Source organism: Eublepharis macularius, chromosome 13 (assembly GCF_028583425.1).
Source record: "Eublepharis macularius isolate TG4126 chromosome 13, MPM_Emac_v1.0, whole genome shotgun sequence".
NCBI lineage: Eukaryota > Metazoa > Chordata > Lepidosauria > Squamata > Eublepharidae > Eublepharis > Eublepharis macularius.
Genome location: NC_072802.1, coordinates 42184457 through 42202428, shown reverse-complemented (window position 1 = coordinate 42202428; position 17972 = coordinate 42184457). Strand labels below are relative to the sequence as shown.

Below are 17972 nucleotides of genomic sequence, written 5' to 3'. Positions count from 1 at the left end.
TGTTATGTCTTTGTAAACTTGTGTTTATTTACCCTATGGCATTGTTTATGAAATTGTCCTTGATACTGACAGCACTAATCTCACACTGTCAATTCAATTCAATTCAAATACCTTTAATGGCATACATATCTCACACTGTGATCCGCCTTGAGTCTCAGTGAGAAAGGCAGACTACAAATGACATAAATAAATAAATAAAAATAAGAAAGAAATAGGGGTATACCTTTTTGACCTTCTCCTTGCTCAGATGTTGTAATCTTTTGCTGTTCAATTGTATATTTATATTTGTTGTGTCCATAGATTAAGTATTCGTAAACTTTCAATTTTCTGAAATTAGAGTTGTCTGGTCTCTGCTTTGGAAGCCCCCTGCTTTGGGATCATGTTTAGCCAGGAATATGGGGGAAGCAGAGAAATCCTGCCTATTTAAGGTTTCTGGGGGTTTTTTCCTTACAGAGTCTGATAGCCAGCCGTCAGATTACAATTCTATTAATGGTTGGCTAGTGACTGCATACAGTAAACCCTGTTTGGTGAAAAGAAATGAGCCGATGAGCTGGGAGAGGTCAACTTAAGCGGCTGGTTCAAGCCGCTTAAGACTATGACCAGCTGAATAAATCTCTCATTCTTGTGGTAAAAACAAGGGCCTGAAGGGTTTTTTTTTTTTTACCACAGACATTACCTCACGTAACAAGAGAACATCTGTAAACACTTATAAATCCCACTATGATCCTGCAAACATTTATGAAACCCATCTCCAAAGAACTGGTCAGCCATTTTTTTTCCAATGGGGCCATCTTTTGAATCTCGAAAGGGCCAGGAAATGGAAACAACACTGGCTGCATTTACTGACTCACTTCCAGAAGTGCTCAGGCCCGCAGAAAGTGGTTTTTCCATCAAGGAAGGGGCTGAAACAGCCACAGGAGGCTTCAGCACAGCTGAGCTCATGGCCATTTGACTGCCTGTTGGCTTTCACGCTTATTTATGTTTATTTCATTTATACCCCTCCTTTCTCCCCTGTGGGGACCCAAAGCAGCTTACATCGTTCTCCTCGCCTCCATTTTATTCAGGGAGTCACCTGTGATACGCATTAAAGGATAACTCTGGCAACCTCCACAAGTCCTGAGTGTTTCTTGGCTTGCATAAGAGAAAGATGTTCGAGTGGGGAAGAAATCCTTAGGAAAGGGGGTGGGGAACAGAGGCAGAACCATGTCCTTGGGAAGTCCCTAAGGGCCAGGCTGAGCTCCTTGGCTGCTAGTTGCTTATTTGTATTCTTGAGCCCAGGCCACATGGGATAAAAGTTTATTTTATTAAAGCAGTAAAACCTGGGATTCTCCAGTTTCCATGTTTTATTTCCACTATCCAGTCCCACTTGCACGAAGGCTGCAAAAAACATACTCACCCTCCACTTCAAAAAGTTCCATCCCTAGAAGGAGCCCTCTCCACAGCACATTAACTTGGCCATTTTCATGTAAAGCTGCAGTAATCTACATGACTTAATTTGTGCAGATGCCGTGCGAAGGACTGTCTTTATTATTACAGTTGCTGGAGAAACTAGGATTAATGCAAGGGATGGCACACTGAGGCCTAATCCATTTGATGTAAATCAATGCCTTGCGCATTTAAATTGCTCTGCTTTCTTTCAGGAAAAGTACATTGAAGTGATTCATTAGGCGCTGTGCTGTTCGCTAGAAACTGAGCAATTCTCTTCGGCATGCTGGAGCATCTCTGGTAGTCAAATTTAAAAAGCAATCAAGTCTACTAATACCTCTTCCTCCTTCTCCTCGCAGACATTTACAACAGTGGGAAAAAACACACAATTTAACTATTCTGATTTACATAAATGAGAGGCAAGTTAACCTCTGTTAATACGTGGCAGGATTGAATCCTGGATAGTGAAACCAAACATCACCTATCTGTTAAATTTATATATTTCTACCCATTATTCTCCCAACTTTGCAGGATATTTGATACTTTAATATAAACACACTGCCAAGTTCAGAACAGATCGCAAGTTATAAATATGAATCTCCCCTACAGCTTAGATGTATTTCAGTATCATTGCAAGCAATCGTTTATAGCATCATTTTAAAATTTATAATATCCCAGAAAGGGAAAAAGAATGCTGCTTGATGTACAGAAAAACTGCTTTAACTGAGCACTGGAAAGCTTTGCTTATGCGTGGAAACCCATCTACTCCTAAATAAGGACTGGCACGAATGACAGATTGGATGAAATGGCACATAATGAATAATTTGTGCTAGCTGGGTGCAGCCAGCAAATTCCAGTGATATATTTCCCCACAAAGCAATGCTGTTCCTCTATGTGGATATCAAACTGTTCACAGCTTTCACAACCACCGCAAAGCTGCTTTCGTATGCACGGCTAAATAATTAATTCTGCAATCAGAGTTTGGACAAGGAGAAAATGTGGCCACAATCCAACATATGCTTAGATTGCCTGTACCTGTGAGACTCACTTGTATCGCTGCAAGTTTGAATGTGTGCTATTTTATATCTGTGCATGTACATCCTTTTTTAAGATTACTTTTTTTAAAAGTTTATTAAGAAAAAGAGGTCTTAGCCTATTGTCAGAACCAAACCAAAACACAGGTGGCTAGGGAGGTGCAGGGAGAGGATTTCCTCTCAAGGCATAATTACTTCCTGCCCCTGCCCCATGGTACCTCTTTCCTCCCAGAGTGTCTTTTTCCTGTTATAGCCTCTTCCTTCTCCCTCTATTATCTTGTGTGGTAAGAGACTGCAAAATGGGAGAATTGTCAAGATAGGAAACAGGATTCCTGGCCTCTGCAGATATAATGGCATAAGCACACCTCAAGAGGGCAATATTTTTTCCCTAAGGCAGCAAGATGGCTTGACCTCTCCATCTCTACTATGAAACCCAACACTTGTGTGCATATATTAAATTAGCAGATTGAGAAGAATAATCCAACAGCTCTAGGAACCCAACAAGAACAATGGAATTATCTGTAGCTCACCAAATTCAGACAACCAAAACATTCAGCCGATCCAGAAGATACCAAGTAAAGCTAATGCCACCCATCTCTTTATTTATATCATTTATAGTCCGCCTTTCTCACTGAGACTCTTTAGGACATACAACAGCAGCATCTCATACAGATACCAAAAGCAGCCACATTTGACTGGCTCCGTCTATTACCTGAACTCTTAAAAGGATGTGTGCACAAGTGGGAAGAAAAAGCAAAACTAAGATACTTATTCTTACTCCTGCCCCCAAACACTTGTAAGTACTTTGCATATTGAAATCTCTGGGCCAATATTCACAAACAATTTCTGGATCAGAGTTTAGCACCCCAAGAGAAGGGCCAGGATCTTCAATGATGCTGAAAGATATCCAGAAGCCACAGTTCTCAGGACCGTGATCCACAATCCAGAATCCTTTGATGTGTATCTGATTCCTGACACCCACTTGCTACCCTGCTTCCCAACCCCTTTCACACTTCTTCCTTATCCACTTTTAAGTTCCCTTCTTTTTTTGTCCTCCTTAACATTCCTCCTTTTCTACTCATTCCTGTCACTTTTCACATTTCTTCCTTTCTCTGTCTCTGTTTCTCTCTTGAATCTCTGTCCTTAACACCGACCCAACACTATTCATAACACTCTGAGGGCCAAGCTACAAGTGACAAAAGGCACAGATTGGACACTTGTCAGCTTCCCTCAAGTTTTGATGGGAAATGTAGGCATCCTGGTCTTGCAGCTTGCCTCTCTGACTGCTGTCCAATGGACTTTTCAACTGTCACTTGTCCAACATTCCACCAAGCTGCCTACATTTCCCATCAAAACTTGAGGGAAGCTGACAACTATCCAACCTGTGTCATTCGTCACTTGTAGTTTGGCCCAAAGATATGTTCAAGGCAATAGGATGGTGGAGAGGTTCCAATGGTGGTAACAGGGAGGGGGGTAGAGCCGAGCACTAACCATCTTCTATAAAATCTGGCCAGTAACTGCTGTTGAGAGGCTAATGGGCATCTAAGTAGGGGTGTGCACCAAAAAAAGCCCAGGAAATTCAGATCCAGGTTTCTGGGATCCCGAAAACTCTGGGATCCCAAAAAGTAACATTCTCTGGTCAGGTTAAGACAGAGCTGAGAATCCAGGGAGCTGGGGTGGCACTTTTCAAGCAAACTCCACCAGATTTGTAGGGAATCCCAGATCTATATCTAAGCTCACTGTTTGACTCTTTTAGTCTACTCTAGGGGTGTGTGGTTGCTCAAAATGACTTTTTCACAACAAAAGAACCACCATCAGCAGAAAGGAAGAGAAGTAATGAATCTCAGCACAGGAAATGAAAGAAAAAATGAGAAAAGCCAGATAATTAGAGGATGCAGTAAGAGGATTTGTGCTCCCAAAGACTTGGCCAGGGAAATCCACCCCACCCTCTTAGCGCCTCGCAAATCCAGAATAACTAAATACACATACCAAATAAAATCCACGGGCTCCCAGACAAAAGGACCCTCAGTACTGGATTCCTCTATCAAAGAGTCTACAGTCCCACAAAGAATTCTAAATGGTAATTAAACCACCTGCCATAATTTACTTCAATTGAATAAATATTAGTACGCTAATTGTCCCAAAAATTCTTAGAAAATTTTAGGGTTCAGTTCATTTTCATGTTATTGACATTTTATTTAAGCAACCAACACTGGGTGGAGTAGCATGGCAGCCATTCTGGGGTACCACCCACTATCCATGGCAGTTAAGAGCCAGTTTGGTGTAGTGGTTAAGAGCGCGGGACTGTAATCTGGAGAGCCGTGTTTGATTCCCCACTTCTCCACTTGAAGCCAGCTGGGTGACCTTGGGTCAGTCACAGCTCTCCCAGAGCTCTCTTAGCCCCACACACCTCACAGGGTGTTTTGTTGTGGGGATACTTTGTAAACCACTCTGAGTGGGTGTTAAGTCATCCTGAAGGACAGTATATAAAACAAATGTTGTCGTCATCATCATCGTCATCATCATCGTTCCCAAAAGCAGCCATTCTGTGATGGCACCCACTACATTTCCAACAAATGCCAGAAGTGCCTGCAGGCGCAATAACATGGGGGGCCATTGTAATACACTACTTCACTGCTTTTCCGACACATTCCATTGTTTGAATTCCCTGTGTGGTCAAGCCAGCCCTGCTTTCTAGCAGCATCTGCAACATATTTTCAAATTGAAAGCTTGTAACATCCCTGCAAAAACATATTTCCTGGCCACTGCTAGTTTGTCTTCTCTATTGTTGTCTCAAATCTTCTGTCTCTCCCCCTCCTCAGCCCCCTGAATCATATGCACACACCCCCATAGGGCTCATGTGTGTTATCGATGAAAGAGGTCCATTAAAATGACATCTACCGCAGGAATGAGAAAATGCCTGTGACAACTGAAGTAGCTTTTAAAAGCTATTATGCTTCCATATCCCTTCGCTACTGTCAGAGAAAAAGAGTTCAGGAGATCATGAAGGATTGGAATATACTGCAAATTCACCCTTAATTCTACAGAGAGATAGACACGTTACCCCAGCAATAGCACTAAGTGTGCCAAGAAATACAAGCTAAGGTTGACACCTAAACTTTCAAGGCCAACACCTACTTGGAGGCAACAGTCAGGTAGCTGCCCCAAGGAAGAAACAAGCAGGTCCTTGAGATCCAAAGACAGAGGACTGGATGGGAAACCAGGATTCAAGCCCACCTCTGCCACACATTCATCATGTGGCCTAAACTGCAAATTTATACCAATTTTATTCTAACACAGTCATCAGGGCTTCGGTCAGAGTATGCTAGGAACTGTAGTTCAGCAAGATGCGGAGAATTCTCCAACAGAGACTATCCACAGTTCCAAGCATTCCTCTAGAGTGCATAAATGGCCATCAAATCATTTTAAAGGTGCAGTGCAGACAAGCACACTCAGGTTCAAATTCTGCCAGCATAAGATGCCAGATTGATGCGGCTGGTGGTGCTCTATGCCAAATTCCCAACTAGGGTTGCCAGGTACCCACAGTCTCCTGGCAGGAGGGGGGCAGGTGTTACCCTCAGTAAGCTTTTAGTTTAAATACAAAGTGCACATGTGCTCCTGGCCTTGGCACAATGGCATCACTTCCAGAAGTGATGTCATTGTGCTGGCTGTGGAAATGCTCCCACACTTTGCATGGAGCACTCCCCCAGCCAGCACAACGGCATCACTCCGGAAGTGACATCTTCATGCCCTGCCGGGAGCACACCCACTGCGCTTGTCCAGGTTGCTTGCCAGCGGCAAGCAATTTCCAGGTGGCACGCCACTGCCCGCTGATCACCAGCGATTGGTGGGCGCCAGGGCAAACTGCCATGAGTTTGCCCGCCACTGGCGGGCACCTAGGAACTCTATTCCCAAACATTTTACCATGTAAAGATTCAATCCAACTAAGCATTACACATATGCACACAACACATGATACCGCTGAAAAAGCTGCCTCTTGTGTACCACCCGCCAACTAAGCTTCCTTGGTTGATGGGACTCAGGAGGGCCTCTCCCTGTGATCTCAACTCCCAGGGAGGAACATATGAGAGAAGATGGTCCTTCAAATACCCTGGTTCCAAGCCATGTAGGGCTCTGAAGGACAGAACCAACACCTTGAGAACTGGGCTCAGGAGCATATTGGCAGCCAGTGTAGTTGCTGTAGTATCAGGGTCACATGCTGGTGGTGCTCTACGCCAGTCAACCAAGCACAGCAGATTCCCAACTAGGGTTGCCAGGTACCCACAGTCTCCTGGCAGGAGGGGGGCAGGTGGCAGTTGGCTCCACCCAGCAGTCTGGCTGCAGCATTTTGCACTAAGTGCCGCTTCCAAATGCTCTTCAAGAGTAACCTCCAGGAGAACACACGGCAATAGCCCCGTCTAGATGAAACTAAGGCATGTGGCTGGATCTGGCCGTACCAGGAATGAGTGAAGCTAACGCATCAGCCAAAGTTGAGCAGATACAGACCGAGACACTGCAGCCACCTAGTTTCCTAAGGTGACCACTGTGTCAAGCCGTACTCCCAAGCTGCAACTCTTATTTTCAAGGGGAGTGTAACCCCACCCAAAACCGGAGTGATCTTACATTGCTGCTCAGCCTCTCTACTAACCCACAGAGCCTCTGTCTTGTCAGGATTAAGCTTCAGCTTGTTCATCTTCATCCAGCCCATTACCACCTTCACACACTGGTCCAGAACATCAACAGCATCCTTGGAATTAGACGGAAAAGAAAGGCAGAGCTGGGTATCACCTGCTTATTGGTGACACTGTAGCCTAAAACTCCTGATGGTGTCTCCCACGGGCTTCATGTAAATATTAAATAGCATGGGGGATAAGATCAAGCCCTGCAGGACTCCACACACCAACAGCCAAGGGGCAGAGCAGGAGTCCCCCAACATCTCCTTCAGAGACCGATCACTCAGATAGGTTTCAAACCACTGTAATATGGTGCCCCTTAGTCAATTGAGGCAACTCAATAGGATACCAGTCACAAGTCTTGAAGGCCACTGCGAGATCCAGCGAGTGTTCACTGGAATGCTCACAAAATATCAATGCACTCTCGCACACACCTATCATCCTCTTCACCAGTTCCCCCCCCCCCCAAACCTTCTGTTTCTAAAGGGAGGCAGGTAGTTCTTTAACCAGAGTATATCCTCCAACTGGGCATACGTATCTTATCTTGAAAGTTACTCTTCTCCATCTGGACTCCCTGTTAGGGCAGATGTAGTTTTCACACTTTCTCAACTTAATCCAAAAAAACCCACCAATTCCAGCAAACCAATAAATTGTGCCTAGGTGACAACAGCAGTTACTGGCCAGTTGCCTGTGTAATAAAGACTGCCAACTGCACAGATGCAAATACACTCGAAATATTGCCCGTTTTATATTACAAACAAGTCATCGGTGTGAGAACACAGGGGTGGGGGAGCTCAATGCAAGAGAAAACAGGCATTGCAAGTTGGGTAAACTTGATTTTCAAGCATGTTATTTGCTCAGACTGCAGCATTAGTAGCTCAATGTGTTTCACTACACCTCAGCCTCATGAGGCAGAAGATCCTGAAAAGCAATTAATGGTTTCCACCCAGCCACTCACTCAGTGAGCTTCATAACTGAACACAAAATGAACATAAGTTTCCTGACATCCAGGCAAAACACTCAGGCCAACGAAATACACTAAGCTTTAAGTAAACTCTTCCCTTACCCCTCCTAACTGCATTGTTTTCCTCCTCTCCTCCATTTTATCCTCACAACAACCCTGTGAGGTAGGTTAGGCTGAGAGTGTATGACTGGCCCTACGTCACCCAAGGAGATTCCATGACAGAGAAGGGATTTGAACCTGGGTCTACCAGATCATACTCTGATATTCTAATCACTACACCACACATGTATGGTAAGTGAGTCCCACTGAGGCCAAAGAAAGGCCAAGAATGGAACTGGCAATCATCCATCTATTTTAGCCCACTACAAAACTGAAGGGACAGCAGGAGAATGCAAGTTTCATACCCACAAGCCCATTTGGGCAGCAGGCATAAGCTTGCAGGAAGACTCCACGCACAGTAAGTGTTGCATCTCTGCTGGTCCCAATGCAAAGAACTTTGGCTAATCCCTTCACCAGCTGCTCTGATACTGACAGCACAAAGAAAAGGAACATAAGTTCATCTAACAGGTGTGAGGAGGAGTGGAAAGAACCGATGTTCACACTCCAACTTTCCTTTTTTTAGCATCTGCAAGTAGCAATCTCAATAATTGCTAGTCAAGACAGCGTTTTGGGAATTCTCACCATAGTTATTAGGCAGGCTGTACAATTACTTTATTAAAAGTAGTAAAACTTGTTGTTTTAAATAAAGACTTTGAAAGGGGCACAAAACTCCTGCCAAGTTCAGCAGAGTAACCCAATTGAGCACCGTAAGCCACAACACACAACTGAACCAAACATCTCAACCGCAATTAGTTGCCAGATCATTTCACAGCCCACCTATTAACAGATATCCCAAAGTTATTAACTTATGGCATGCCGACTGCTAACAAGAATCTACTTCACTTTTAGCCTGCAAAAAAAATCCTCTCCCTTGTTGCCTGGAGTCAGTTACTCCCCACAAGCTGTATTCCAGCCTCCATGATGCAGATATACTTTGCAGCACAGCACAGCGGTTGAGGACAGAAGTTGTGAGCTGGACACTGTTGGTACAAACTGATGTTGGCTTTCATCAGTTTGTACCAACAGTGTGTTGTTGGCTTTCCTCAGGAACGTTTACTTAATTATATTCTTATTCTGCATTCCTTCCTTTGTAAAGTTCAAGGCGGCACACATGGGGGGGGGCGGTCTCCAGGAGGTTTCCCACCCAGGCATTAACCAGACCCATTTAACTTCAGCTGCGTCACATACCTTTAAGACACACCCTTGGCCAGAATATAGTTTAGCAGCGATTCTCTTTTTCAATTACAACACTCACTCCTGTATTTTCGTACCAACACAAAGATTTGACAAATGAAAAAACAACTCATATTTGAGAGAAAGTTTTGCTCATCCTGCTCTCTCTTTGGTTCACCTGCTTTTTAGACAGGGGGAGAGGAGCATTCACTAAACTGCAATCTATTCAGCCATACAATTCCTGCCTATGCATTCCACCAGGGCAAAAGATTGAGAAGTCTCAACCAGCTCCGTTAGGCCTTGCTTTCTTAAGGCTTTGCCACTGAAAGCAGCCTCCAAGGAAAGAAAGAATTTACAAAGAGCACATGGAAGGACAAAGACAGAGAAAACACCATCGGGCCATGCTCTTCTCTCAGAAAGCAGAAGATAATGACGCTAAGCCTTCTCCGTAGATGGCAGTGTGGTGTTTACCAAGGGAAAAAGAAATTCTAGAAAGGCTCGACTGCCTTTGGTCTCAAGTAAATCTGTGCTCAGGCCTGATGGTCTAGATAGTGTGGAATTTAATAAACACTCAGGTACAGAGGCTGTATGTGTGCCGCAGAAGTACAGTTTGGCTTCTTACGGAACACACACAGAGTCGCAGACAGTTCCCACTCCTCTTACAACCACTACAGATTGCACAACTTGTGCCCTAAATATAGAAAATACACACAACAATAGTTTCTTCTAAAGTACCCAAGTCACCATATGGAACAGATAGATTCCTCCATATTCTTACCCCCATTATTTTTTTAAGACTGCAAAATCACTCAGATCCAGCAAACGAAACATTAGAAAATGACAAACTTATTCCAAAATCCAACTATTAAAGATGAACCCAGAATGAGAGGTCACCAAGCTTTTTTACAGGAAAGATTTTGTGTAGGCCAAATCTGTGGCACACTGTAAAAAAACACACACCCCAACTCCCCCCCCCCAAATTACATACAGTGTTGAAGTGTGCCTGCGTGGTTTTAATTATTGTCAAATGCTGCAAATTCATCCGATAACCAATCTAAATCATTTGCACAGAAAACAGTGGAAATAAAATCACAATGGGACAAATTTTCACCCTTCCAGTTAGCAACTGAAGCAGGACTGTCAAAAATATCAGCGCCTATTTGTATGGGAGAGAAAAATCAAGACACATTCTAAGAAACTACCTGGCCTGATAACTGCTCTTGGATTTACCCACAAACTTCAGGAATTCTATACACTGGCACAATGAAAAGTGTTTGCAAGACATACGACTTGAGCAAGCCACCGGCTTTGTTCCAATGTTCACTGCTCAAGATGAACCAAACTGCTCTCAAGGTTCTTTGTTCCACATACATACTTATGATGGGTGTTTACTTCATCTTTGGTGCTGTCGCCCCCTCCCTTTCTCCCCGAAGAAAAGAAGCTCGGCATACAGATGGCTCAAATTCACACACAGCTCATTCTTTGAGCATTTGCGGACTGGGTGCTTTCTAGGTTCACAGGTGATCTGTACATGCTGCACTTGCTAGCTCAATGCATTTAACACATCACATCGGTCTAAAAGGCAACCCAGAAATACCTCCTGGTGCATTATCTCACTGTTGCCAAAACGGGTTTCCAGACAACAACAGAACATCTTTCATACTGGTGACTAATCTCTGTAATGCAGAAGGACACAGGCTCCATCTCCATGGACCTTCCAGGACAAAGAAAAAGAAAGAAAGCTAAATGACTGAGGGCAGATCCTGGAGGAAGGAAATGAGTGGAGAAGATGGGGAGGAAAGAGTTTCTGCCTTTCAGGAACATTGACACCATCAGTCTGTAAAATTGGATAGCTGGACAATAACTGCATTTAGCTGTCGAAAAAAATTGCTCTTTTGTATGCTACATAGGAGCTGTGTTTCTGCAGCACCATACCACAGCAAAGCCGTTGTTACAAATTCTGAGACAAAGAGGGGCTGGAATTATTACAAAGAGCAAGCTCAAACCCACCATGCTTTCCCAGCTGAGTATTTGCAAATGGGCCAGCTTAGCAAAGGAAGACAGTGTCAGGAGGGCAAGTGAAGCCAAAATGGGGAAAATCAGTAAGGAATGAGTTTCATACACTCTCTCAGAAATTAAGTTTGCTTCTTCCACAGCACAGCATCTCTCTTCCCCCTTCTAAGAATAGGAGCCTCCACACATGCTGTTCCCACAAATATAAACTTAGTAGGGACAAAAAAATAATACAATCCCAGGTGCACAAGGGAGGAACTTTTAAACCAACACATGAGGTTGCATGTCAGCAGAGTCCACTCTTCCCAATAACAGCCAGCATCAATGGGGCAGAAAGAAAATGGGCCTTCCAGGGGGACAAGTGACTTCAAACACTACCCAGTCAGTATGGCCCTGAAGTAGGAGATTGCTCAGAACTTAACCATCCTAGTGTGGGGCAGCATCCACTATAAAGAGATGGCCAAAGCTTTCCATTTTCAAGCAAGATTTTAGTGGTTCTTTGTAGCAAGCCCAAGTATGTACTTTGGCCATTGTCTGCAGTAAGAAAACATTCTGAAGTCTTGCTGGAAAGAAATATTGGAGAAATCAGAACGTCGCCAGTGATAAGGATGGCCAAAACATTTCCAGAACCTCCGAGCTGCCTGGGACTTGGAGCTCTCTGCCTCCTTGTGCACACAGGGAAGAGGCAGAGGGAACAGGCAGCAGCCAACCCGTTGTATTTATTTGGTTTTTCATTTTCAGCTCACTCTCTATGCTAGCTAAAAGGCAAATGAAGTTTGCACCTTTGGGAGAAGTAGACTTTACCTATGCGATGTAATGCACAAAAATACACATTCCTTTAATAGCACTGAGCAACTATGGGGTTGCCAAAAAGAGGGAGCAGGGGAGGGACCAGGAGCCTTTTAATGAGCCCCAGTCCAAACTGGCTGGATTCAGCAAGCTGAAAGGGTAAGAGGCAGCTTGAGTAGAAGAAGCAAGAAAGAGCCACATCAAAATTTCCAGAAGGAACAAATGCCTTAAAAGTGCAGCGTGTTCAGAAATAGTCTTTTGTTACGTTCTTTAGAACATTAAGTGAAAATTGGGGGGCGGGGGGGGGGCGGAGAGAATACACAGGCACAGATTTTGGATTAGGAACCAAAGGTGATCTCAAGTAAGGATTAACCCTTTTAAACCCATTTCATGAAGGTGACTTCCAGGATTTTGATTACATTAAGCCGATAGAACGGCTAGATTTTAGCAAGTACAGCCATAACCTGAACACCTTTCAAACTCCAATACCAAACCTGTTTACTCATAAGTAAAACTGAACGGGCTTTGTGTTTTAGGAGTGCAGCCCTCACGTGAAACCAACTGTTCCCAAAAAGGGGGTGGGAGCGAGGTCCCAACCCTACACTTTTGCCTACCGATCCCTACCCACGTTTTACTCGGGAGCCAGCCCTACCGAGCCCAAGGGCTGTTTCTTCTGGCTCGGAACGGAAGGGGAGGCCGCCTCACCTGGTGGGGCGCAACTTGGCGTCCTTCTTGCTGTCCACCACGGCCGGCACGCAGTTGGTGAGCTCGGTCCAGTCGGCGTGCAATCCGCAGCTCCAGCCGGTGGAGAAGCGCGAGAAGAGCCAGGTCTCCTGCTTCCCGGGCCGGTGGCAGGTGCACTTCTTCTGCCCGGCTTTACACTCGCACGGCTGCTCCAGCTGGATGTTGCGCACCAGGTGGCGCCCGAAGGTGGTGCCGCCCGTCTTCTGAATGTGCAGGAAGACGATCAAGTCGTCGCCCTTGATGTTGAAGTCCACGCGGCGCAGCAAGTCCGCCGCCGAGAAGTTGAGGCGCGGCACGAAGCGCGGCGGGCTCTCGTCCTCGGCCCGGTACGGGTCGGCCTGCCGGCGCGCCGACGAGGAGCCGCCGCCCAGCGCCCTGGCCGCCTGCAGGCGCTGCCGCAGCTGGCACTCGCTGCCTGGGCACACGTACTGCAGCACCAGCCCGCCGAAGAGCAGCAGCATCACCAGCGCCACCAGCACCTTGTGCCAGCGCTCCTCCATGGCGCGGGCGACGGCGGGCGCATGCCGGCCCCCGCCGCTCGCCACTCACCGCCTGGCCCCCGCCGCCGCCGCTGCCGCCACCTCCCCCATGCCTGGCCGCCCCCAGTGCAGCACCTCGCCGAGGATCAGCCAGGGCGCCCGGCCCGAGCGCAGCGGAGAACAGACGCGTCCGCAAGCGAGCGGCTCCTCCGGCCTGGCTGGCGCTCGTCTCCTCAGCCCGCCCGCTGCGGCTCGGCGGCCCGCCTCCGGCCCGCCCCTCGACGGCTGTAGTCCCCGCCCAAGGACCGGCCTCTCCCGCGCAAGCCTTTGTCCTTGGCTAGGCACCTCCTCCGCGCTTCTGTCCAAACCGCCTAGGGAGGACGCCGGGACCGCGATGCGCGCCCCAAGCGACTTGGGGCTGGCCTTCCAGGAAACGCATTGCTAAGCCCACGTTTGGCATACGTTCGCCGAGATCTGACCGTCCCCTCGGCATCTTTCCTACAAGCCCTGCGCATTTCCCCTACTTTTGGGAACTCCCCCAACCCAGCCCATTCTTTCATCCTTTATGACCCCCCTCCCCAATTTCTGCCCCTCTTCTCACTGCAGATAAAGGCGCTCCCCTTCCCCCGCGTTGAAACCTCCTCCCTGGCCGTGGGCGGGATTCGATTCTAGAGCTTGATGCCCCTGTTTGGGGGGGGGGGGTTGGTTAAATGCACCTGCTTATGGCTCTTGGAACTGATCCTGGCCCTTCTCGCTCCACCAAACACGAAGATTGTAGATAGCCAGGTTGAACGTCACAAACATTCCAAGAAGTAACCTTATAATAGGGATGTTTTTTGACGAAGAGAGCTGTGGTTCTCGAAAGCTTATGCTACAACTAAGTTGGTTAGTCTTAAAGGTGCTACTGGACTCTACTATTTTGCAACTACAGACTAACATGGCTAACTCCTCTGGATATTTTAAAATTAGGACCAATCACAAATAACAGACTTTCCAGTTCCCCCAGAACTGCTCATCAGGTTCGATATTCAGTTCAGGGGTTTGGGTGTGTGTGTGTGTGTGTGTGTGTGTTCAGGGCATTATGGCGAAGCCTCTACTTTGTAGTGTGATGTTTTTTTAAAATGGAAGGCAGAATTATTTGCATATGTGCTGGATTAGGCCCTACTGGGTGCAAAACCTGTTTCAAGAGGCCAAAAAGGTTATTGGGACAGGAGCAAAAAAGGATGCTGCTCCCCCTTGGAGAATATAAAAGTTAATGTCCTCATGTTCCATAGCAACTTAACTAGCTATCAAAAGATAGAAACGAGTGTGTGTTTTCCACTCTATATTTGCTGCTCCCTCAGGCCAGCCCATTTCAGTTTAAGACTGAAATGTTAAGAATGCCCTGTTGCGGGGAAGGAGAAGCCTTTTTTGCTTTCCTCCCTCCCCCCCCCCAACATTCTGCAAGTGTACCTTAAAGGGAGGGAGAGTCAAGGCATGGAAAACATTGAGTTAATTTACTCCCCCTTTTAGTTCCTTCTCTCCAAAATGAATGTTGTGCTGTTGAATGAAAGTGCCATGTTGTGAAATGTTCAAATCACAAAAGATGGTTTCATTTATCACTCAAGTCATTTGAAGAGGGAGAAGTATATTTGCCTTTTGCTTTCCATTTATTTTGCTTTATGAAATAACCGTGATATGTATACTGAGAGAGGGAGGGGAGGAGAGAGGGGAAAGACTTGTGATTGTGAATGCTAATTTGCGAGAATTAAAATGGAGCTCTGCTCATTGGCCCCATGTAGCAAAATTAATATATCCCATAAAAGACATGATGCACACAGGGGATGATGTCCCAGAAGAGCCATTAGAAGAAACAAGCAAAACAAACAATAATCTCCTTTTCACAGAGGAAGGATCGTCTCCCATCCATTCTGCACAGATTTATATCAAGATGGTCTTACCAAATTACAGAAGAGAAGAATGTGAAAACCAGACTAGAATGTGCCCATCAAATATGGTAGAGGGGCAGGTGTCGGAAGCTGTGCCAGGCTGATTCTTCCCACCATTATCTATCTCCAGGACATGAGGCTGCCTGCGACGTCCTTTGCTCCTCTTGCCGAGAGGTGGCAGTTAACACAGCTGAAAGGTGACAAGCCAGCACTGCAAGGGCTTTCAGCTCAGGCTTGCCGGCTGCTCCAGGGATGCTCCCATATCACTGCCAAATGCTCTGTGGATACCGTACACTGTCGTTGCTAAAGGCTCTGAACCCTGAACCGATTGGCCCCTGTGGCACTGGCAGAGCTCCTAAGGCTTGTTCTGCATGCTCCCTGTCTCCAGCAGCCCTCCTGGGAATAGCCCTTGCAGGAAGTTTCCCAGAAGGTCAAACAGCCGGTCCCTTCATCTTGGATGCAGCCACTGTTCTATACCCCTTGGGGCGGGGGGCGTATCCCATGAAGTGTTGATCCTCTCCTATCCACCAGCATAAGGGCAGTGGATAGCCCGGGCAAGCCTAATCTCATCAGGTCTCAGAAGCTAAGCAGAGCCTGGTTAGTAATTGGATGGGAGAACACCAGGGCTTTTTTTCAGTGGGAATGCGATGGAACAGAGTTCCGGAACCTCTTGAAAATGGTCACATTTCAGCGGCCTGGAGAGAAATCTAAACTCCCCCCTGTCTGGAGATCAGGGGGCGGAGCCACCAGCCATGTGACCATTTTCTCTGAGGGCAACCCACTGAGTTCCACCACCTCTTTTCCCAGAAAAAAAAGCCCTGGAGATCAACAAGGAAAACCAGGGTCACTATGCAGAGGCAAGCAATGGCAAACCTCCTCTGTTCGTCTCTTGCCTTGAAACCCTCAGCAGGGGATGCTGTAAGTCAGCTATGGCTTAATGGCACTTTCCATCACCATCCAATGGGCAATAATCACATTCTGGCGGAAGGAGGAAGGATACACTGGGATTTCATGGTACTCCTTGCATGATGGGCAACAGATTGCAAAACACATCATCACATCGTGACTGTGTGGAAGAGGCCTGTTTTTTGTTCCAGGAGCCCAACAAAGACATTCAACATGAATCTTGGTGTAAGAGCAAAGTATGTCTCCAGTTTTAACCCCCATCCCTCAGAGCAACCCCCCTCCTGCCCTGGCTATCAAGTTAATGAATTACGCCTCACATCAGTGGCTACAATTCCTCATAGAAATCCCTGGTCACTAGTTCAAGGGAGCAGTTTGGCTTAGATAAGGTGGTCCAAAACAACTACCCTTACCACTGACCCAGCAAGTTCCTTCTCTCAGCCAAAGCAATGCGGAGTTATTAGAAAGTAAGACATCAGAACTCAGTGACCTCCCCCCCCCCAACCCCGGAGACTCATCAGCATTGTAACAACACAAGAGGAGATGACTAATAATCCCTCGTGATGCGCAAATCTACAGCTGAATGGCTAATTCAGGCATACTGCAAAAAAAAAAAAGCCATCAAAAAGAAGGTTTGATTCATTCCAACAATATCTATTTTATAGGCATGACATGCAAAGGCCCTTGCCGTCTTGTATGCAAAGGACAGCCTGAGCCACCTCCGTTTATCTGTCAAGGACAAGCGCTACCCTCCCGGTATAATGAGGTCACACACTGTGCTAAAAGGTTCGCTCGCTCGCATCTCTTCCCTCTCTTTCTGTCAATGCTGTCTGTTTCCTCAAACCCATCATCGCCTTTCTTTGTCTCGGAGACGCTCACGGGTTCCACCCATCATTTTCTTGCCAGTCTGTTGGAGTCCCTGAACCCTGATGCCTGGAATTCTGCACCCCAAATTTTGCGACTGAAATAAAATTATGTATGAAAAATCTGTTGTTATTATTAGACATAATTATATTCTTTTATATAGTCATACGCACTGCAGGATGCCTCTCTGGATTTCAGTAAGAGGGTAGGACGGGTTTTTTTTAATCAGTGGGGGTGGACAAGATTCACAGCAAGGGTAAAAAGAGCACTCTTGGATAAATTCCAGATTAAGCTGCCAAAAAAAGCCATGTATTTGAAAAAGAATTTTCTGTGGTTATTTGTTTTTTAAACCTCTTAATAGCCACATTGGGAACACAGATGGAAGAGTCATCCTTTTTATTTTAACCACAGGGATTTCTGCTTCTGCCATGCATAGCAAGCATACAGAGCCATTATACAAGAATACTCATTCAGTGTCTTGGACCTGTGAGCTGGCCAAAGGTAGGGAAGGAGGTTCCTGAGTCATAATTATATTGGCACTGAAAACCAGTGGGCTTCCACTGCCCCGCTAAACAGTGCTCTAATTTCAGTTAAAGGTTTTATTTTAACAATCTTTCCTCCCCCCCCCCAACTCCTAAATTCTGAAGGCTGCGAATTTCACATTTGAGTTCAAATGGCACCCCAAATTCCTAGGCTTTGTAGATTTGAAGATGTATTTGCCTTTTAAATGGAACTATCATATACAGAAAAGGAAGTTACGGTCAGCACCATAAGCAAGACAGTGCCTGCATTTATCATCAGAACATAAGTCGAGCCCAGTTGGATCAGTGCAAATGGCCACCATACAAAGCATCCTGTTTCCAAAAGGCACCCGGCAAACACTC

General features: G+C 46.1%; 1 protein-coding gene across 1 annotated transcript in view; it reads right to left on the bottom strand.

The window, feature by feature from the left end:
* The window catches only part of HS6ST2 (heparan sulfate 6-O-sulfotransferase 2), a 175356-nt gene extending 161942 nt beyond the window's left edge, over window positions 1-13414 (bottom strand). Inside the window, exon 1 of the mRNA XM_054996801.1 lies at window positions 12876-13414. Coding sequence (XP_054852776.1) covers window positions 12876-13414 — 539 coding nt within the window. The remainder of the gene's footprint in view (window positions 1-12875) is intronic.
* Between the last annotated feature and the right edge of the window lie 4558 nt (window positions 13415-17972).